The sequence below is a fragment of the Nicotiana tabacum genome, chromosome 20 (assembly GCF_000715075.1).
Source record: "Nicotiana tabacum cultivar K326 chromosome 20, ASM71507v2, whole genome shotgun sequence".
NCBI lineage: Eukaryota > Viridiplantae > Streptophyta > Magnoliopsida > Solanales > Solanaceae > Nicotiana > Nicotiana tabacum.
Genome location: NC_134099.1, coordinates 163,351,586 through 163,374,624, shown reverse-complemented (window position 1 = coordinate 163,374,624; position 23,039 = coordinate 163,351,586). Strand labels below are relative to the sequence as shown.

Sequence of the window (23,039 nt, the reverse complement as noted above, 5' to 3'; positions counted from 1 at the left end):
CCGGATTTTTAAAGGTGTTTGTGTTTAGATTTTTTTTAACATGAAAAGTGGCTAAATTTTGATTACTTTTGAAACTGTGGTTATTTTTCAATTGTCAGTTGTAAATCCGGCTATTTCTGATTTTTCCCCTTAATCCAATAAAAGCATATTAAACACATAGATTCACCATTTACACAAATAATCAATTGAATTCACTATTTACTTTTCCTAGCCAGTATTATCTAGGGTCTCCCTTGCTTTCCCCACTTTTCTTGAATTAGACGTGCAGAGTTTAAAAACTGCACCTTTCTTTTTGGAACACAAAAAGCATCAAAATAATACATAACTGTAACTATAATCATAGATGTGTAATTATTCACTATATATTCCGTGTGAAACTTTACACTAACTGTTTAAATAACTAAAATGTTTAGCCAGAGGCATCATAATTAACACAAGATGCACTTCATGGCTAATAGTAAGATTAACTAATAAATATATTCGTCTATCTTCTATGATCTGTATATCATTTAAAGAGGCAAATTAATTTATAATCTTCCAAAATAATCAATTTTAAAGCCAAGCTGGAAGCCATTCTTTGCCTTGGATGAAATCTACAGAGAGAAATGGCATGGCTTCTTTGTCATTCAATTGCTTTGACCATGGGGCACGACCTTCTGCACCAGACCCTGGTCCATAGCACTTGTATTCAGCATGATATAAATTCCTGCACCAAGTTACATTATTGGAATTAGTCGGGTTCAGAATTTAAATTTAATGGATTCAATATTTATATTCTTATTGTTGAACTATTCGAAATTATAGGTTCAAAATTAACATTTATTAAACTTTTAGTAAATTTTCATATATATTGACCCTTCGTGTCAAGAAATTGAGTTCAGTTGAATCAAACAAACCAGGCTATGTCTGCCTCTGGTTAGTATAATTGCGTATGAAGTACCACTATCTCAAATGTTTTATTCAAATAATGTGTTCTAACTTATTTGCGGGTAAAGTTGTTGCCACGTAACTAGAAGGTTACGGGTTCGAGCCGTAAAAACGGTCTCTTGCAAAAATGAAGGGTACGACTACGTACGATAGACCCTTGTAGTCTGACCCTTTCTCGAACCCCACAAATAGCGAGAGTTTAGTGCACCGTGCTGCCCTTTAATATGTTCTAACTTAGCAAAAGCATATAAGACTTAGGTTTCGGGATGAGAGAATCTTATACTAGGAGCAGGGGTGTAACCAGCTCTTCGGTAGCGAGTTCATCTGAACCACCACTTTCGATATGAAACATAAATTTAGGTGTAAAAATTTACTAAAATTACAACAAATAGTTGTATGAACTTATAGCTTTAACAATGTAATGAGTTCAATGCTAAAAATCTTAAAAGTTGAACCCATAAAGTTTAAATCCTGGATCCACTTCTGAATAGGAACGATAATAACCGATCAAGCCATTAGTCGTCATTTCGTTCAAAATTGATGCAACCGGAATCAAGGAAGGGGAGCCTTGGCGTAATGTTCGAACCGGGAAACAGTCTCTTACAGAAATACAGGGTAAGACTACATACAATAGACCCTTGTAGTCCGGTCCTTCCCCGGACCCCGCGTATAGCGGTAGCTTAGTGCACCGGACTGAATGCAAGCGGAATCAACAAGCCACTACATTAGCGGCTCATAAACTATATATGTTCGCCCATTACTAAATAAGTCTGTTCAGTGGTCGTAAGCTTATAAATCTAATAAAAAAAAATCTCAATTTAAGATATGAAAAGTTTATCTTACTTTGTTGATCCTGGAGAGCTCCAATTAGTCCAGCCTTGAGGTACAATTGTCTTAGACAAGTAAGTATGTGCAAAAATGACCCTGGAATAAGCCCCTTTGGCTCTTCCTAAGTACACACCTCCAATTCCATATACCTTTCCTTCAACAAACACAAAACCACTGTTTTCTTTGGCACTATATCTACTTTGTGCTGTCACTGAACCCTGAATCTCTACCCTTCTATCTGCAATTACAAATATCTCACAGCTCTGCAATATTTTACCAAAAAGAAAAAAAAAAGGGATCAAATGTCAATGAAGAGATAATATTTTCAGCATCATTTTGCAAGCATTGACTTTTAAATGAGTTTAACGTTTATGCACTGTAAAAGAATTTTCACCACTAACGGCCACGCAAAGGGTAATGAGTTTAACTTCTACATATTGATGGCATAAAAAGTATAAAAATTAATCAGTGTCATCTAAATATCTCATAGTTTTGTTGTTGGGCTGAACTAACATGTGTGCGATATTGTCCGTTTTGAAAAGTCTCATTTTTCTCCAAAAGCCCTCATACCATTAAGAGAATCACACACTTTATATGTCGCTTACCATTTTTTTCGGCTACCAATGCCGGATTTTGTTCACATACCCAATAACAATTTTTTTTTATTGTTTTACAAAAAAAGGGAAAAAACTAAATCAAATGTATATTGTATTTTAACTAATTTCAATCTCTATCAGAGGCGGATCCAGGAAATTAATGCGACGGGTGCATAATATTCTATTCAATCAGTTTCCCTAAAGGCTTTTAGCGTTAAGGGTGCCAAGTGATTTAAATTAACCATTTTCAAGGTGTACACATATGCATATACAAATTTTTTGCCGAAGTTTACGAGGTTCGGTGACCCCTCAACATAAGTCATAGATCCGTCTTTGATCTCTATACACTAACAAACTCACCTTATAAAAGAATATTATTAAGTCACCAAAAAGATAATTATAAATAGGTTACCTGTTATAAACGGATTAAAATATAATAATGTAAAAATTAAATAAACTGTCAATATATATAAGTTAAAAATTGATGAGTACAAAGCAAAGGTTGGAAAAAACTCACATGAAATAAAGATTGGCCACGGCCAAAAATGAAGTCTATGGAACCTTGAATGTAACAATCATCATAATAGTGTCTGCCTTTGTAGTCAAAGAGAGTGTTGTGAGAGCTCAAAAATGCACAATGATAGAAGGCAACTTTGTCTGCTCCAACCAAAGCTGCTACTGATGACTTGTTTTGTGAGGTAGAAGTTACACCATTAAGTGCTTGATTCTAGCAAAAAATCAAGTTCACAGTTAGCAATATTAGAAGAATTTTCACAATATGTCAATGTAGCAACACATTTATATTTTAGACAAGTTAGGTTAGGTAGGTTGTCTAGATCATACCCCTGGAGTACGGCCTTTTTCCCCCGGGCGAAGCTCGAACACGACCTACGAGTTCGGTCGAACCTAGTAGCTTTTATTCCAACTATGTATTTGTCTTAAAAAAATTCATTGAATATGCATAATTTATTAATTTAGAATTCAATAACTTAAACAAATTAGATTCCCAAACCCATAAACTTTAAATCTGGACTTCGCCTCTGCTTTTCCGGACCCTGCATGAACGTGGGACACTTCGGACACCGGACTGTCCTAGGTTAGATTTGGATATATGTGTTTGATACGATGAAAGTTATTTTTCAATAAAATAGAGTATATTAATTTTCACATAGGAATTTATTTTCTGATACTTGGTTATCAAACATGTTTTTTCAAGGAAAACATTTTCAATCAAAAGAGGTATAAAATAACTTCCCTCGCTGATGGACGGAAGCTATTTTTTCTTACAACAATTTTAACTTTTAATTTCGTATTTCTTGCTTCAACCAGGACTTAGCTAGGCATTATTATCAATTTTTAATTAGAACGCAAAATTTTAATCATAAAACTATTTATTTTGCTAATATTATTATCAATCTTTAATATTTTCTATAAAAACGACTTTCATCATATCAAACATATATTAAGCTTAATATTTTAGCTCAAACTCAAGTACTTAACGCACATACGGACAAAGTAAATATTATAAGCATGCATGACAAATATTCGCTAAATATTTAATAAATTAAAGTAGTATGATGGTACAAAAAAATTAAAGAATATAATATGAGGATGGATAGGAAATTATTATACCTTGAAGCTAATGCCAAAGGCAACGAAATTAGGAGCTTCAACTCTAAAAGTAGCAGATTTGGAGTTGTCTGTAGAACTTTCTGCCCATACTATGGATGTTCTTCCTTTTCCATTGCCTCTCATGAAAATGTATGGCTTCTTTAGAGGTACATGAACTTTTTCTCTGCAAAAAAAAAAAAAAAAAAAAAAAAAATAAATGTATGGCTTCTTTAGAGGTACATGAACTTTTTCTCTGCAAAAATATATAAAACACAATCTCAAACAAATTGATCCCTAGTTTTATATTTATGTTTTAATATGATAATCAAGGGACAAGTTTCTTTCATTTCCTTTTAGACATTAATTTACTAGTTATAATATTTGAAGGGAATTATGAAGGGCCCAACCATGATTAGATTTGGAAAACTAACACGCTCAATAAGTTAAAATACTTCCTATGGACCGTCCCTCTCAACAAACTTCCCACAACTCACATGCTCTCCAGAAGAAACATCTGTCCTAATTGGACTTGCACTATTTGTGGTATAGGAAAAGAAGACATCGAATACGTTTTCTTTGGTTGTGTTTACTCTAAGGCAATATAAGCACAAACATGCACTTACCACAACTACCCCCAAGGCCAGAATTATACAAATGATACCATGTGTAAATAACTGGCTTAGAGATCAATTGAAGTCTAGAAAGCCCTACAACAACTATGTCAACTAGGCTTTGTTGCTGACGCGTCTTAAATGTTTTTCCAGGTTTGTATGACGTCTCCACATTTGATGTTATTTCCGATGTAGGTCATAATTACTTCCCTTCCTACTATAGCATATATAGACCACCAGAAATGATATTGTTTTCAAGGATAATAAATCCCCCCCCCCCCCCCCAAACCCTAATGTCAATGTTCCAGTGAGTAGGGCAATAGAATTCGTGTTTGCAACTAATAAGCTAGCCAAAAATCCTAGAAGGAACACCATTCTTATTAAGTGGGAACCACCACATACCGGTTTCTATAAACTTAACATAGACGGGGCTTGCATTGGTAATCCAAGAAACGGGGTATAGGGGGAGTATTTAGGGATAACAACAACCCATGGATCCTGGGTTTTAACATGAGTGTAAAACACACGACAAATATATACATGCTGGTACTGCTTCACGGGGTTAAACTAGCTATTGAAAGAGGCTTGATGCTGTTAGTAATTGAAACTGACTGTCAAGAACTTATTAATTTGTTGGCTATCAATGATTGTTTCTATCAAAACTTGATTGATATGATTGCAGGCCCCTATTGAGGAGCACGAGTGATCCACCACTAAAACATGTATTTAGAGAAGCTAATGGAGTGGCAGAACAATTAGCAAAAAAATGCATGCAAAATGGATGTTTTTGGAAGATTGTTCACTTATCCTTTTCTTCCCGCTTTTGTTTGTACTGCTTTTGAAAGAGATGGAATAGGTACTCTGTTACCTAGGAGAATCTCCCTTTGTAATATATATATATATATATATATATATATATATATATATATATATATATATATATATATATATATATAGAGAGAGAGAGAGAGAGAGAGAGAGAGAGAGAGAGAGAGAGAGAGAGAGAGAGAGAGAGAGAGAGTGTCTCCATATGACCTATAGGTCACGAATTCAAGCCGTAAAAATAACTACTAATGCTTGCATTAGGGTAGGCTTTCTATATCATACTCCTTAGTGTGGCCCTTTCCAGGACCCTAATACTGAATGCAAAATGCTTTATACACAGGATTGCCTTAACAGTTATAATATTCGCCTCAATGGCAGATCTAAAACAAAAGGCATGAAGAATATAAAGTAATTTTGAACTCAAGGGTGTGGTTTACAACGATTAATAAGGTGAGCAAAAGTTATGGTAGATAAGTAGAGACGAAGCTAGCATTTAAAGTTTATAGGTTTAGGATTTTAGTACTTTTTAAGTTATTGGGTTCTAAATTAATAATTTATAAATATTCAATGAAATTCTTAAGAGAAATACCGAGTTTAAATTAAAACTATTGTGTTAGGTCGAACCCATATGACGATGCTAGCTTCGCCCATGTAGATAAGAATTCAAATGGCAACATAAACGCTAGTTGTTTATTTTACATATGTGTAAGATTTGGTGTACAGAGTTATCCTAATAATCAGGGGCAGATCTATAGCCCAATGTACGGGGCACGTGAACCCATGGTCTTTCGACCAAATTAGGTTTTTTTTAGAATTGATTAAATATTACCTACTGGTACCCATGCTACAAAAAGACAAAATGTTGCACTTGGTTAAATGCTAAGTTATTTACCTAGAGGAATAAGGATCAATTCCCACTTAATACTTAATTTTTTTTCCTTTTTAGTGGTGCACCCATGTTATAATAATTTTAGACCCGCCTCTGCTAATAATACCCAATGAAATAATCATAGATATCTAGCGAAATAATCAGAGGTATGCGTAAACTATTATGAAAAATTAAAAGAAAACATAGAGCAATGTACCTATAAGTCCCTTTTCTAACATGGATAATAATCCAATCAGAATTCCCATCTGGAACTGAGTTAATTGCAGCTTGAACAGATTTAAAATTCCCTTGGCCATTAACATCTACAATTATTGTACGATTGGTGTCAATCTTCTCTGTTAAAAGAGGAGAATCAATCACTTTTTTCACAGACAAACCATGAACAAAATTCAAGCAAATGAAAAATATAACAAGGAAAATGGCCAAAAATGCAAAGTTATTCATCTTAAAGACTGTTGAAGAATTTTGAAAGGAAGATAAAGGAAAATTCTCAATAGTGTATAGTTAATTTCTAAGTGTACTTCATTTCCTAAGTAGATTTGGATAAGATTAAGATTAAAGTTTGTTGGAATTTGCTAATTTGGCGCATTAAAATTGGTAAAACTTAATTTTTCTTTCTATGTTAGAGGACATCCAAAGGATTCTTTTGTGGTTGAGGCTTGAGATGAAATTGTATATAGTACATCAAGTTCGAAATTTCTATGGTTATTATTGTTGGGCAAAGATCTTAATTAACTAGAAGTCAAGAGCTCAGCAACAATTTAATATAAATTGTGTATGATATTTCCTTTTACTTAATAAAACTATTAAAATTAAAATTGATAAACTAATTTAACATTGTATAGTTATACAACGTTCTAAACAAGAGTGGGTTGCTTGCACCTTCCACTTCCAACCAAAAGGTTGTGAGCGTCTGCGTACACACTACCCTCAGACCCATAAGTAGAATTATACTGGGTTGTTGTTGAAGTTATACAACTTTCATTAGTAAAGCTACTTTTGTCCCTTACCAACTAATTTGTGAAGTTTTACTATTATAATAAAAATTCAATAAGATCAATTTTTTTGAAGTTTTCTCTTTTCTAGGATACACGTTGAAACACAAGTACAAAAAATATGTATGTTACATTTTATGACGTGAATAACTAAAAAGCATTTAAGTAAATTCTGAAAACTATTATCACTCAACTTTAAACTTCTTTATAAGTCTAAATTGTAACACTACCTCGATATCACTAAGCCTAAAATTTTACGTATGCCATTAGAAATATATGTGATTATATGCAGTAGCGGAGCCAGAATTTTCAATGAGTAGGGTCAAAATATAAATGAGTACGCATACAAAGAAATCGAGGGCAGTCAACATATGATATATACACATAAAAATTAAGAATTTAACGTATCTACGCTGTATAATTTTCCAATAAAAGAGTTTCAATTGACTCCCCTTGCCAATTGAGTGGCTCAGCCACTGATTACTTCAAGACTTGACGGGTTTAAGCATATCCAGTTTCAAAAGACGAGGCTTGAAGTATTAGCAAAATATTTATTTTAGTATGAATACTCCCTAAAACTTATTCAAGTAATGTATTTGCATTTCACAATACATATTAAACATGTCATGTAGGCCAAAATCTTTTATGTGATTTGGAACTTTTCCTAACATTAGTACCTTATACCAAACATGTGTTATGTCATGGGCTGCTTTCCAGCCACGCCCCATGACCCCTTGGACGCACTCCATGGCGTCCTAGCAAGCCTCCCAACGCCTAGTGCCATGGTCGGCCCCGTGGTCTTGGCAAAGTCAAGTGACAAACATGCATGTGCATTTGTCGCCCCACCGATAGCCTTCGCCAGTGCCCTGCGGCTGGCAGATGCCAACAGTGCCACACACACATATAATGCCGCGCACGCAGATCCTAATGCCTCGTCAGCGCCCAGATGCAGGAACATTCCAACAACGCCCTATGCACAGACCCTGATGCCAAGCACCAGAGCCCAACTGCAGGCAATTACAACAAGTGACGCGCGCGCCAACAGCACCGCGCACAGACCCTGACCCGAAAAACAAAGGTGCTGCCAACGAACTTATTTCTACCTTGTTTTAGATTAAGTCCTTTTTATTGTAATTATAGAGTAGTTTTACTTTATTTTCATTAAGTGTGTTTCTCTAACTTAGCTAGGTCAAGTCTTGTAACTTTGGTTTATTTTTTAAGTATTATTATGGGAGATCAAACAATCATTTCTCTGTACTGGTATCTCTCCCCCTCGACACCGTATCATTTTGTTATAGCTTTCATTCATCAATAAAGTCATCAGCTTTCATTCATAATTGCTCATTTCAATTCTCTCAATTGCTCACGGCATTGATTTTTCCGTACGACACTGATAATCTAGTCTAGCATACGAAGGGACCTCGGTTGACAGACAACAACCGCACTGACATTGGTATCTTAGTCTTACGTCGCTCTTCCAAGGAACATCAGAAAGTTGCCACATAATAGTTGGTATCAAAGCCTAGGCTCGACAAGGATGAGGGAACACATTTGCCATTACCACCATTTTTTACCATGGTGAATTATGGGGAGTGCATTGCGTCCTTAGAAGAGACGATTGATGTATTACGGCCCATCGTGGATACAGTTCCTGATCTAAGCACCAACCTAATGCAAAAGTTGGACGACCTAGACCACAGAATGCGGCAGGCCGAAGTTGACATAACAAACACCAGTCGCGACTTTGAGGAAGACCGACAAATGACTACTGTTGAGGCAGCCAATATTCATGGTAAAATCGAGGACCTCCAAAAGGAGCGTGCCGAGGATTTATCTCATCGGGAACAAGAGGCAGACAGACTGACTGCCATGTAGCAAACCATAGACAACTTGACAGGCTAGCTCAATGTTGTCAATGCTGCCCTACAAAGCCTACCGAAAACCAAATCAAGGGTGCTGTGAATCACACCCCCATGCCACAAAAACTGAAAATTCTGGAGCCAAAGTCATACGACGGATCCCGGGATGCTAAAGAAGTGGAAAATTTCATCTTCGACATCGAATAAAACTTCGATATCATGGGCCAGTTGGAAGAAACCAAAAAGGTAGCAACTTTTGCCATGTATCTTCAGGGTGATGCTAAACTATTGTGGTGGGTCAAATACGAAGCCATTAGGGCCCGTGAAGATACTCTCCAGACATGGGCAGAACTGAAGGCAGCCATACGCCTGCAGTTCTTCCCCAAAAACGTGGAATACAATGCACGAAGAAAGATACGGGAGCTCCACCAGACTAGGTCAGTGCGAGATATGTGCGGGAATTCTCCGCGCTCATGCTAAACATATGGGATATGGGAGACAATGACAAACTCTTCACATTCATAGAAGGTGTGAGCACGTGATTTTTGCCCTACATGAATTACTCCCATAAATTCAAAACAAAATAATTTCTTTCAGTGTTTGCAATTTTGAGGATTTTCGTGGCATTTTCTATTAATTGTCTGCTTTGTTTGTACATGTTTATTTTATTCTAATTTATGGAAAATACAAAAAAATGTGTTGCATGTGCATTTAAGAGTTAATTTTGCATTCTAAGGATTAATTGGTAATTAGTTTTTGTATATAAAAAGGAAAAATCACAAAAAAAAAAATAGTTTAATTTGCACTTTTAACTTTAATTTTTGATTTTAGTAGTTTTCTTTTTAATTTGTTAGTTGGTTAATTATCATTTAGGTCTAATTAGTGTTTTTAGGTTAATGGAGCTCTAGGAAGTAATTTAGATTTTTTATTTTAATTTTAGGAAAAAGAAATTAATTAAAAAAAATTTAGAAAGGGAATTGAAAAGAAAAGAAAGAGAGGGAATTGAAAGACAAATTTGTGCTAATTTGTACTTAAAACACTCAGCCCCAAACGGACTCCTCCCCCAAACCCGTTAAGCCAAGCCCAATCCGTCCCCTGACCTGGCCCCTCACCTCCCCAACTCAAAACGACCCCGTTTCCGTGTCTAGTGATCTCAGCCGCCGAGGTTGGCCCAATCCAATGGTGGGGAAGTGGGGTGGGTTTATTATTTGTGTGTTCGAATCTCGTAACCCCCCCATCTCATTTCCTAGACCGCATCGTCCCCAACTAACCCTAACTGAGCTGCCCTAATTCCCACCACCTCAGGCTAGCGGCGCCACCTCCGATGACCATCATATTCACACCCTAAACTCCTCATCCCTTCCACAATCCCAATCCACAACCAACTTCGTTCGAACGCACTCAGAACCCCTCGAATCTGAGGTTGAAGGCATAAACCCTAGCGCCGCCCTCATTTCCTCCGGTGGCGGCGCTACCTCTGTTCACCACCAAATTGACACCTTAGAACTGCCATGACCCCCTTGTACCAAATCCATACTCTGTTCCCCTCGAATTTTGCTAGAATGTCTCGAATCTTAAATCTAAGGTTCGAGCCCCAGAAGCCAAAGCCAAAGCTATGCATGCAACGGTGTTTTCCCAGTTTTTATGAGTGTTCCGGGCCAGTTCTACCACGGAATAACTTTATTCGACAAAGAACAAGTAGTTGACGATATTCGGGGTTTTAAATCGGAAAGTCATTTGAAGGGTCGAGCCCGAGTCGGTGAGTTTCTTTCTTTCCCTTCGTTTTCGCTTGTGATTCCTTCATCTTTCTTTCCTCTTCTCTTCTTCTCGTTCCCTCCGGTTAATTAAAATAAAGTTGAACGAGTTTTCTAGCTGAGATCAAGTACTGTCCATTTTTGTTCCGTCTCAATTTTCTGTTCCAAGTTGGTTCTGTGATTTTTGTTTGGTCGGTCTAGTTTCTTTTGTTAACAATACGATTAATTTCTGATTTCATTTTGTTTGTTTAGCCCTGACTAGTTTAATTAGGATTATATGACAATTTAATCCCTTAGCTTAGATTTTAAGTTTTCTGAAAGTTGTTTGCTAAAGTCTGCTCAACTTGGGTTCATTTCATTTGGGCTCTGAATTCATTTCATAAACCATTCTAAGAGTTCAAATGGATTTTTCGAGCCCAAGTCTGGTTTGATCATTGGGTCATTTGACCCATGACCCATTTGAGGCCCCAGGGGTAATAAGCAGGATTGTTAAGAGTAATATGGGTAATATAGGTAATGGAATCTTTTGTAACAACCTAAGAAAACTTCTAGGAAGCTAGGGTAGGGGCTAATATGAAAATCTGAGTTTGAAGTTAAGGGTATTTGAGCAGAAACGAAAAGATCAGAAGGTTAAAAATGCAAATTTGAATTTTTTTATGCTACCCTAATAGCTTGCCTATAAAGGCATCCTAACTTGACATTTAAGGGAGAGCTGGAAGGTTGAAATAGCTAAAAATACAGGAGAAAAAACAGAGCCAAAATTGTTTAATAAAGTGACTGTTTCATTGAACTCCTTTTGGGAATTTTTGGAGTTTTCAATTTGCAGAAGTAATTTCTAACTCGGGCTAGTGCTGAATTGAATTGAATTTTGGGTTTTAAAAGGTTTTGATTTGAAATTTTCTGGGTTTGTTCGACTGAAACTGGTTTTGGACTATTGACCATCATTTTGGGGATTTTGAAATTGGTTCTATTGGTCGTTTATTGTCGCTGGGCTCTTCTATACTGTTACTGCTGATTCCTCACTTCTTTTCCTTTTAATTTCCAGGTACACACTCTACAACTTGTATAAGGTGAATGCTTGACTTGAAGGGTGAAATGAAAAAATGGAATTGTAGAGCTTAACATTAGTTTGTTATTCATAGTTTAGTTCATCTCTTTCTTCTTTTTCTGAATCTTCATTCTCTGAACCTATAGTAGCAAATCTGCTTTTGTGGTGATAAATGAACTATGGACTTTAGCTATTCAGTTTTCTTCTAATGAGTTCGAATGTATGCTGGATAAAGGAGTCGTTAGGCTTTGTCACAGAGATTTAATTTAATGCTTTGGGGTTCTACACCTTTGTTTAGTTTATGTTGAAGATCAATGTAGTTTTAGCTGTGATGGCCGTTTGAATCCATTGAAATGCTAAGTATTGGCTTGTATGTATATCAATTTACCTAGACTCTATTTTGTAAGCATGTTCATTCTCGAAGTCAAGGTTCATATTCATGTTGAAACTAGTTAACAACTGATTTCAAGCGTAATGTTTAGATAATTGCTTGATTTGGAAATTTGTGGTCATAATGTCTATTTGGTCATTTCATGTTGGAGTAGTTAAGATTAAAGAGCTAGATAGGTAATTGGTGTTTGATATTTTGAAATCGGGGTTTAGGTTGGCTAAGTCAATTTCATGTTCCAAGTTAATGTCATTAATTTTCATTCCCTGATTGGCATAAAAGTTTGGGGCATAAAACTAGGGCCTAACGCAGGCCCAGCTGAATGGTGCGTCGAATGCGGATCCCTGGGCGCCTCTGCTTCATCAAAAATTGGGCTGGGCTTGAGCCCAATTCCTAAAGACATTTTAAAAGGGGTCTATTCAATGGTGTTTGAAATAGTTTCTCTTCGGGTCTTTAATTCTCTAATACAATGCGTCTAGTAACTTGTAGGGTAGAACCCTTAGTTTAAACAAATAGAAGTTTGTCGCAAATTTTTCTGAGCTGATTTATTGGGCTTTTCAAATGTAAATTGGAGGTGAGCCATATTTAATAACATAAGCAGATTATGGCCCTCATATTGACTTCATAATTTAGATATAACAAATAACCAATTATCGTAGTTTGCTTTAGGCACGTTTAATGTATTATCGTGGTCGTGGACACGTTCGCGTGACATGATTATAATCGTAAAAACAAAACCGGAGTATGCGTTCGCGTAACTGTGTCCATACTTTTCTTAATAAAGTGCTATTAATTGTGGACACGTTCGCGTGACATGATTTTTGACGCGCCAAACAGATGGGTACACGTACACGTGACTCATTCCAAGATAATTTTTCTTTATTAAAAGCTATAAAAGGTAAAAGCACATAGGTTCTAAATTCAGTCAAGCCAAGTATAATCAAAGCGACTGTGCTAGAACCACAGAACTCGGAATGCCTAATACCTTCTCCCGGGTTAACATAATTCCTTACCTGGATTTCTGTGTTTGCGGACCGATAACAGAGTCAGACTTCCTCGATTCGGGATTTTAAACCGATGACTTGGGACACCCTAAATTATCCCAAGTGGCGACTCTAATTTTTAATAAATAAACGATCCCGTTTCGATTGTCCTTTTATTGGAAAAACTCCCTTTATGCCTTTTATGGGGTGTAAGTAAAAAAGGAGGTGTGACAGCTTTGGCGATTCTGCTGGGGACTGAACCCAGAATCTATGGTTCAGGGTTCAAGAATTCGAGCTTGTTAATATGATTCTGCTTGGTTCTATTTATTGTTGATATTACTGTATTCTGTGAACTTTTTGTGCTAAATGTTATATGTTTACTGCTTAATATTATCTGGATTGTATATAACTGTCTTCTTACGCCACCCATCTGAGTCTTCTGAAAATGGTGCATACGTTCGCGTAGCCCGCTTTCTCTGTAGAAATTTTACCAAGTAGAACGAGGCTGGGCAAGCGACAAGGCCGAGTAGACTTCAGTGCTCCCGGTACGTCGCCCCCTCCTCGGCCCCAGTTGTCCGCTCGGGTACCCCAAGTCTAGACCAAAACCCCAAGATTTAAACCTAGAAAAACACAGGCCCATGCCGGATCCCTAGTAGGAACGTTTGTTTGTATCATGTGCATTTGACTTAAGGGACTCAACACAGGGGTTGGGTCCGTCTAGGACAGGTGTGCCCGAAATAACAGACCATCCTGATGCATCCTATATGCTATGTGAACATTTATTTGTTTTGGCTTGCATGTTGACCGGCTAGGGAAAATAAAGCAAAAAAAAAGAGAGGAAAACCAAGAGTGATATAGGGAAGGAAATAAAACCTTGTTCTAAACATCCCGGTATTTGAAAAGCATCCTGAAACTCTGCCCAAAATTTTTTCAAAAAAAAAAATAGAAAAATAGTTATTTTTAAAAGAGTCAAACACTGTGTTCTTTCAAATGTGTCAAAACTGACCGAACTACGCAGGTCTGATTCTCACCGGATGTGGGATATGTAGGCAACCTACATAAGGTTCAGCCTTATTTTTTTTGAAAAAAAAGAAAAGAAAAAAAAGGAGGAAAGTCGGCGGTCAAGTGAATGCAGTCCAGATTTTTTAAAGCCGATCCAGCTTTAGCCATGTCTTAAATCGTTCTTGCCGAGATAGCCTTAGAGTATTTTTTAGTTGTCGAAAGGCTATTTTCGTAAAAGCATGGACAAGTTTGTGAAGGGTCATAAAATAATCCTCCCGGCCTCAAAATTTATGTGAAATTGGGAAGGGGCCGTGTTTGCAAAAATAGTCACTTGGCTAAAATTGGCATATAGGGGGAGAAATCACGGTCCTTTGATTTGTTTTTTTTTCTTTCTTTTTTCTCTCGTTTTTTCTTTTCTTCTTCAAAAACCTGTTTACAAAAGGGTCTATTAGAGTCAACCTTAACTTTAATCTTCCACAGGAATAAAATGAATCCCATCCAGGATCCGCCAGAAGTGGTCAGGGAACAAACTCAGTTGCACTTGCGTATGTGGTGGAATGATCTAGATGAAGATGGTCAGAAATGGGTGAAAAAGCAATTGGGTGCTCTTATAAACATTTTTGAGATCAGACCACGGGACGATCTGATCAAGGCTTTGGTAACTTTATGGGATCTTGTCCACAATGTCTTTCGTTTCTCGGATTTTGAGATCACCCCTACTTTGGAGGAAATAGCCGGGTACATTGAATTCGGACGGGATTTGAGGAAGCAACAACTTATATTTCCAAGGGCTCCATCGGTGCACAAATTCTTTGACCTCCTAAATATTTGTAAATAGACGAATAAAGAACGTGTGAGCAACGGGTCTTGTGCTTTCCATTTCTTATACTTCAGGTTCGGGCACTCTGCTGGTTTTGAAACACATGAAAAGGGTCTGATCAACAAACAAGACAAGGGCCTTTGGAAAATTCATCGTCGGTTCGCATTTATTGTAACATTCTTGGGGATCATGATTTTTCCAAATGAGAAAGGGACGGTGGATATTCACATGGCTAGAATTGCACAAATCCTCACTACCAAGGAAGATCATACACTTGCCCCGTTGGTGCTGGCAGATATTTATCGAGCATTGAGTTTATGCAAAGTAGGGGCTCAATTTTTTGAAGGTTGCAGCGTCCTTCTGCAAATGTGGTTGATCGAGCACCTTCGCCATCATCCCAGATTCATGAGTTATGGTTCAAGCCCGAATAACTTCATCACTAGTTACGAGGAGAGGGTAAAAGATTACAACGCAGCAGAAGGGTTTGAAGCATGTGTTTCTCACTTGAAGGTTCTTAACGCAGGTCGGGTCGAGTGGACCATAGGATGGCTCCCGAGGACAGAAGCCATCTATATGACTGCTACCAAAGGTTAATGGGCGTAAAGAGTATTCAGCCATATGCACCGCAGAGGGTCTTGAGGCAATTGGGAAGGTATCAGATTGTGCCTGAAGATGAAGATCTAAGCACCCAGGTCATAGAGTGACATCCAGAGGCCGCATTGCCCGAGGCTGTAGTTCAGTAGGATTGGAATAGCTGCCGGTATCTAAAAAATGGCACCCAAGTTCCAGACGTCGCCAAGGGAGAAGTAGATCCAAATTATGCTGCTTGGTTTGAGAAAATGTCTTATGTAAATAACGAGCTAGAGCCCGAGAGGCCCGCCAAAAGGCCTCATGTTCAAGCCTTTGATAATAAAATTCAGGAGAGGTTAGCCTGGGGGGATAAGGAAGAGGAATATAAGGCCACCATCCATGGTCTACAAGAGGAGTTGAGAAATGTCACCTTCAACAATGATTTACAGGCACAAGAGGCCGAGGGTGAGAGGAGAAGATTGGTGCAAGAAAATGAAGCTCTCAGAGCTCAGATTCAACAATTGAAAATTGAAGCCGAGAACCCAAGACGAAGCAGGAAAGATGAAAGGCTCATTTACAACCTCACTCAAAAGGTACGTGACTATGAAGATGACCTGCAGAAAGCTGAGTCTGAACTAGCAAAAGCACGGGCAAGGTTGGCTAAAAGCGCCGAAGGGCGTGCAACTTTCGTTCAACAGATGAAAGAAAGATATGAAAGAGGGGTCACAGGTTGGGAAAAGGCAATCAACAACCTCGAGGGTAAATGGATAAACAAGCCAAAAATTTTGAGGCTGAAAGAGAACATTGTTACGCCTTAATGGCACGGCTAGAAAGGGACTTGCAACAACTCCAAGAGCAGAACCAGGTAGCCGAATGAACTTTGGAAGCCAAAACCGAACAAATTGGGCGTTTGTTGCAAGAGAAGGGCGTCATAAGAGAGCGAGTCAAAAGGGTCGCCAACTATATCGCAATGAAGTGCAGTAGCTGTGAGGATATGATGAGATCTATGTTCTTCGCTACTGTGATGATTTTTTATTCGCCAGGTAATGGAAGATCTCTACCACCTTCAGGGGGATTTAGCGAGTCGGCCCGCAGCAAGGCCGAATGACGCCCCGCGGGTCCCAGGGACAATTGAGGCATTAATATATTTGTGATTTCTTGAGTCTGTGTTTTATTTCCGTTAAAGTCTGCCAGTTGTTTTGGAGTCTGTATTTCTGTTATCAGAGCATGTGGGTTGTTTGTTTTTAAGACTGTATCTCGAGTCTGTTAGTTTCTTTCGAGTCTGTTAGTTTCAGTCTTTGTAATAACGTTTTTATATGAAAATTGAAAATCCCAAAATGTTTTTACTTTATTTTACACTTATCCCCAAGAACTACGCTTGGTCTGATTCATGCGGGGTCATGATACGTATGCAATATCCATAGTATTCGAGCGCAACCAAATAAAAAAAAAGAGAAGAAAAAAAAGGGGAAAGAAAATAAGAGGAAAAACAAGAGAGTAAAGAAAAGGAAAGAGCGGAAAAACAAGAAAGAAAAAGAGAAAATAAGAGAGAGTAAAAACAAAAAGAGAATAGAGGCCAGAATGAAAGGAAAGAATAAAAAAGAGAGAAAAGGGGATGTTTGCATTTGAAAGAAAGAAAAGGCCGGGATGATGCATGCAACCGATCAAATACATAATTGAAACGGTTAACTGTTTAGGTGCATTCATGCCCAATGTGCGGTTACCAATCTGTTAAAGCCTAATTGCTAACAAGGTTGTTTGTTTGATGTATTAAGTCTAGGCAGGTGGTTAGTTGACTGACATTCTGGCAACTCACTCCTACAACACCGATCGAAAGACACGCTGAATATGGTCGACCAGGAAGTAGAAACAAGTTTTGTCGACCCATCGAAAGAGGTGGAAGAAATGGACGTTAATGAGATGAGGGAAGAAATGTATAAGCTGAAACAACAGATGGCTGAAATGTACCAAGCTTGGGCGAAGGGGCAACTGCCACCGGTTTATCTCGCCAACCCTGCTTATATCCCACCATCAGCCCAACCTCCGGAGCCTCCCGCTGTGAACTCATCTCCAGCCTTTCCCCTCTACCAACAATGCCATGCAACCACTTCCCATACTTCTCAAGCTCCACCACTCAAACAAGTCCCATACCCTCCTACACCAATTACACTTATTTTTGTGGCACCTCCACCTACTACATTACACCGATCTTCCAGTGAACCCCTATTCCAAACTCACGACAAACAGTACTATCCCCCTGAACCCACCTTCAAAGTTCTAGAGCCATATCATTACACTCCTCATCTTGATATCCCGGCAGAGACCGAGAAACCGCCTAAAAACCCCGAGCATGAAGAGATGATCAGAAAGGTCAAAAGCTTAGAGCAATCTTTCCGAGATATGAGGGGGCTGAGAGGTCAAGTGAGTGTGGCCTATAAGGATTTATGTCTTTTCCCAGATGTTCAGTTGCCAGCAAGTTTCAAAATGCCCAAATTTGATCTGTACGATGGGCATGGTAACCCGGTAGCACACTTAAGAGGATTCTGTAGCAAGATGAGAGGAGCAGGTGGAAGAGACGAATTGCTGATGGCATATTTTAGCAAAAGTTTGAGTGGGTCGGTGCTAGAATTGTATACCAGACAAGATCATAGCAGGTGGTACACATGGGATGATTTGGTGTACCATTTGGTCCCATGTGTACCACCATCATCCCAGATTCATGAGTTATGGTTCAAGCCCGAATAACTTTATCACTAGTTACGAGGAGAGGGTAAAAGATTACAACACACCAGAAGGGTTTGAAGCATGGGTTTCTCACTTGAAGGTTCTTAACGCAGGTCGGGTCGAGTGGACCACAGGATGGCTCCCGAGGACAGAAGCCATCTATTTGACTGCTACCAAAGGTTAATGGGCGTAAAGAGTATTCAGCCATATGCACCGCAGAGGGCATTGCCCGAGGTTGTAGTTCACCAGGATTGGAATAGCTGCGGTATCTAAAAAATGGCACCCAGGTTCCAGACGTCGCCAAGGGAGAAGTAGATCCAAATTATGCTGCTTGGTTTGAGAAAATGTCTTATGTAAATAACGAGCCAGAGCCAGAGAGGCCCGCCAAAAGGCCTCATGTTCAAGCCTTTGATAATAAAATTCAGGAGAGGTTAGCCTGGGGGGAGAATGAAGAGGAATATAAGGCCACCATCCATGGTCTACGAGAGGAGTTGAGAAATGTCACCTTCAATAATGATTTACAAGCACAAGAGGTCGAGGGTGAGAGAAGAAGATTGGTGCAAGAAAATGAAGCTCTCAGAGCTCAGATTCAACAATTGAAAATTGAAGCCGAGAATCCAAGACGAAGCAAGAAAGATGAAAGGCTCATTTACAACCTCACTCAAAAGGTACGTGACTACGAAGATGACCTGCAGAAAGCTGAGTCTGAACTAGCAAAAGCACGGGCAAGGTTGGCTAAAAGCGCCGAAGGGTGTGCAACTTTCGTTCAACAGATGAAAGAAAGATATGAAAGAGGGGTCACATGTTGGGAAAAGGCAATTGGCAACCTCGAGGGTGAAATGGCTAAACAAGCCAAAAATTTTGAGGCTGAAAGAGAACATTGTTACGCCTTAATAGCACGACTAGAAAGGGACTTGCAACAACTCCAAGAGCAGAACCAGGTAGCCGAACGAACTTTGGAAGCCAGAACCGAACAAATTGGGCGTTTGTTGCAAGAGAAGGGAGTTATAAGAGAGCGAGTCAAAAGGGTCGCCAACTATATCGCAATGAAGTGCAGTAGCTGTGAGGATATGATGAGATCTATGTTCTTCGCTACTGTGATGATTTTTGTTCGCCGGGTAATGGAAGATCTCTACCACCTTCAGGGGGATTTAGCGAGTCGGCCCGCATCAAGGACGAATGATGCCCCGCGGGTCCCAGGGACAATTGAGGCATTAATGTATTCGTGATTTCTTGAATCTGTGTTTTATTTCCGTTAAAGTCTGCCAGTTGTTTTGGAGTCTGTATTTCTGTTATCAGAGCATGTGGGTTGTTTGTTTTTAAGACTGTATCTCGAGTCTGTTAGTTTCTTTCGAGTCTGTTAGTTTCAGTCTTTGTAATAGCGTTTTTATATGGAAATTGAAAATCCCAAAATGTTTTTACTTTATTTTACACTTATCCCCAAGAACTACGCTTGGTCTGATTCATGCAAGGTCATGATACGTAGGCAATCTCCATAGGATTCGACCGCAACTAAATAAAAAAAAGAGAAGAAAAAAAGGGGAAAGAAAATAAGAGGAAAAACAAGAGAGTAAAGAAAAGAAAAGAGCGGAAAAACAAGAAAGAAAAAGAGAAAATAAGAGAGAGTAAAAAAAAAGAAAGAACAGAGGCCAGAATGAAAGGAAAGAATAAAAAAGAGAGAAAAGGGGATGTTTGTATTTGAAAGAAAGAAAAGGCCGGGATGACGTATGCAACCGATCAAATACATAATAGAAATGGTTAACTGTTTAGGTGCATTCATGCCCAATGTGCGGTTACCAATCTGTTAAAGCCTAATCGCTAACAAGGTTGTTTGTTTGATGTATTAAGTCCAGGAAAGTGGTTAGTTGACTAGCATTCTGGCAACTCACTCCTACAACACCCGATCGAAAGACAACCTGAATATGGTCGACCAGGAACCAGAAACAAGTATTGTCGACCCATCGAAAGAGGTGGAAGAAATGGACGTTAATGCGATGAGGGAAGAAATGTATAAGCTGAAGCAGTAGATGGCTGAAATGTACCAAGCTTGGACGAAGGGGCATCTACCACCGGTTTATCCCGCTAATCCTGCTTATATCCCACCATCAGCCCAACCTCCGGAGCCTCCCACTGTGAACTCATCTCCAGTCTTTCCCCTCTACCAACAATGCCATGGCACCACTTCCCATACTTCTCAAGCTCCACCACTCAAACAAGTCCCATACCCTCCTCCACCAATTACACCTGTTTTTGTGGCACCTCCACCTACTACATTACACCGATCTTCCAGTGAACCCTTGTTCCAAACTCACGACAAACAGTACTATCCCCCTGAACCCACCTTCAAAGTTCCAGAGCCATATCATTACACTCCTCATCTTGATATCCCGGCAGAGACCGAGAAACCGCCTAAAAACCCCGAGCATGAAGAGATGATCAGAAAGGTCAAAAGCTTAGAGCAATCGTTCTGAGATATGAAGGGGCTGGGAGGTCAAATGAGTGTGGCCTATAAGGATTTATGTCTGTTCCCAGATGTTCAGTTGCTAGCAGGGTTCAAAATTCCCAAGTTTGATCTGTACGATGAGCATGGTAACCCGGTAGCACACTTAAGAGGATTCTGTAGCAAGATGAGAGGAGCAGGTGGAAGAAACGAATTGCTGATGGCATATTTCAGCCAAAGTTTGAGTGGGTCGACTCTAGAATGGTACACCAGACAAGATCATAGCAGGTGGTACTCATGACCAACTTCATTTTCAGTATAATCTTGAAATCATCCAAGACCGTTTGTCATTGATGAAGATCAAGAAGAAGCCCGGTGAGAGTTTCCGAGAATATGGGTTCCGTTGGAGAGAGCAAGCAGCGAGGGTTGACCCCCCAATGAAAGAGAGTGAGATGGTTGATTATTTCTTGCAGGCTTTGGAACCCACTTATTTTGGTCATTTGGTGTCAGCAGTGGGCAAGTCCTTTAATGAAGTTGTGAAAATGGGAGGCATGGTTGAGGAGGGACTCAAGTCCAATAAGATCATGAGTTACTCAGCAATCAAAGCAACCACCCAGGCCATTCAAAACGGTACTGGGGGTGTACTCGGAAAGAAGAAGAAAGAGGATGTTGCAACGATCGAGTCGGCAGCTTGGGGTGGATCCAGGAACCTTCCACCATTCTACAACCAGCCTCGACCCTATCCCCAAACCTACCCCCACACACCATATAGCACCACAACATTACTACCCACCGTCAGATCCCCATTTTTCTGTCTATCACGCACAAATCTATACCCAACCTCCCGCACGCGCAATGGCATACGCCAGCTCCACAAAATCCATACCAAGCTCCACAAAATAACTATCCACCCCTAAAAGCCTACAAAAATCCTCCTGGAACAAGTTTTCGACCCAATCAAGCATTTAAGAATGAGAGGCTGCAGAAGCAGAAGACTTTTACTCCATTGGGAGAATCCTATACTAGTCTATTCCATAGGCTGAGACAGTTGGGCATGTTGAATCCGATCGAAGCCAAACTTCCGAATCCCCTTCCCTGAAATCTTGATCGCTCGGTGAGTTGTGAGTATTGTTCAGGAGCCCTGGGCCATGACACAGAGAAATGCTGGAAACTAAAAACAGTTGTACAAGAGCTCATTGATACTCATCGGATCGAGGTTCAGGCCCTAGAAGCACCAAATATCAAGCAGAATCCGTTACCAGTTCACTATGAGACCCATATGATTGAGTTGATACACAAGGGAGGGGAGGATAAGAAACCCTCGCAGATGGTGATGATGATCCGCTCCAGTGAAACCAGTTCAAAGGAAAAGGTAACCAGTGGGAAATCAGTGGTCCAGTTGAAAGGGGTAGACAATAAGCCAGCCGTGGTAGCCGAGAAAGGGTCTTCAAGCACTGTTGCAGTGCAACCAGAGAAAGCTAAAGTGGTGGTGTAAGGGGTTACAAGTAAACCTGTTGTGGTCGTGAAGGGTGCTCGCACAGAGCCTGTTATTATACAACTAGTAACTCAGCTTCCAGTAATCAACAGCAAGGCGGTCCCGTGGAATTATGAACGAGTGACAGTAACTTACCTGGGGAAATAGGTTAAAGAAGAAGTGTGTGAGACCTATGGGTTAACTCGATCGAGGAGGTGCTTTGCCTCCGAAAAGTTAAGAAAAGCTAAGACCTAAAAAGATAATCCAGTGTTGGTGAAGAAGTAGTGACTGAGGAAGAAGCAGAATAATTTCTGAGAAAGATGAAAGCGCAGGACTATTCCATTATGGAACAGTTAAGGAAGACACCAGCTCAGATCTCGCTCTTGTCATTATTGATCCATTCAGACGAACACCGTCGTTCTTTGACGAAGATCTTGAACAAGGCTCACGTTCCTGACAAAATCTCAGTAAACCACTTGGAAAAGATAGCTAACAAGATATTTGAGGTAAACCGAATCACTTTTTCCGATGATGAGTTGCCCGTGGAGGGTACCGAGCACAATAGACCCATTTATCTGACAGTGAAATGCGAAGTTTCCGTGGTTAATCGGGTACTGATTGACAATGGGTCTAGCGCAAACATCTGTCCTCTCTCCACATTGAACAAGCTACAAGTGGAGGATGAAAGAATTCAC

General features: G+C 39.3%; 1 protein-coding gene across 1 annotated transcript; it reads right to left on the bottom strand.

Moving 5' to 3' along the window:
* Positions 1-328: 328 nt before the first annotated feature.
* LOC107831006 (putative pectinesterase 67) lies at positions 329-6,812 on the bottom strand. The gene is made up of 5 exons (XM_075240979.1): positions 6,484-6,812; positions 3,984-4,146; positions 2,869-3,078; positions 1,771-2,018; positions 329-706 (listed from the first exon to the last, which is right to left on the bottom strand). The coding sequence occupies exons 1-5, from the start codon at positions 6,729-6,731 to the stop codon at positions 553-555; spliced, it is 1,023 nt and encodes a 340-aa protein (XP_075097080.1). The 5' UTR covers positions 6,732-6,812; the 3' UTR covers positions 329-552.
* Positions 6,813-23,039: the final 16,227 nt, after the last annotated feature.

Excerpts from the sequence above, each read along its gene's own strand:
- LOC107831006 (XM_075240979.1), bottom strand. The coding sequence starts at position 6,731 with ATGAATAACTTTGCATTTTTGGCCATTTTCCTTGTTATATTTTTCATT. Across the intron at positions 4,147-6,483 it reads GTTAGAAAAGGGACTTATAG|AGAAAAAGTTCATGTACCTC; the intron begins GTACATTGCTCT and ends TTTTTTTTGCAG. Across the intron at positions 707-1,770 it reads AGCTCTCCAGGATCAACAAA|GAATTTATATCATGCTGAAT; the intron begins GTAAGATAAACT and ends AACTTGGTGCAG.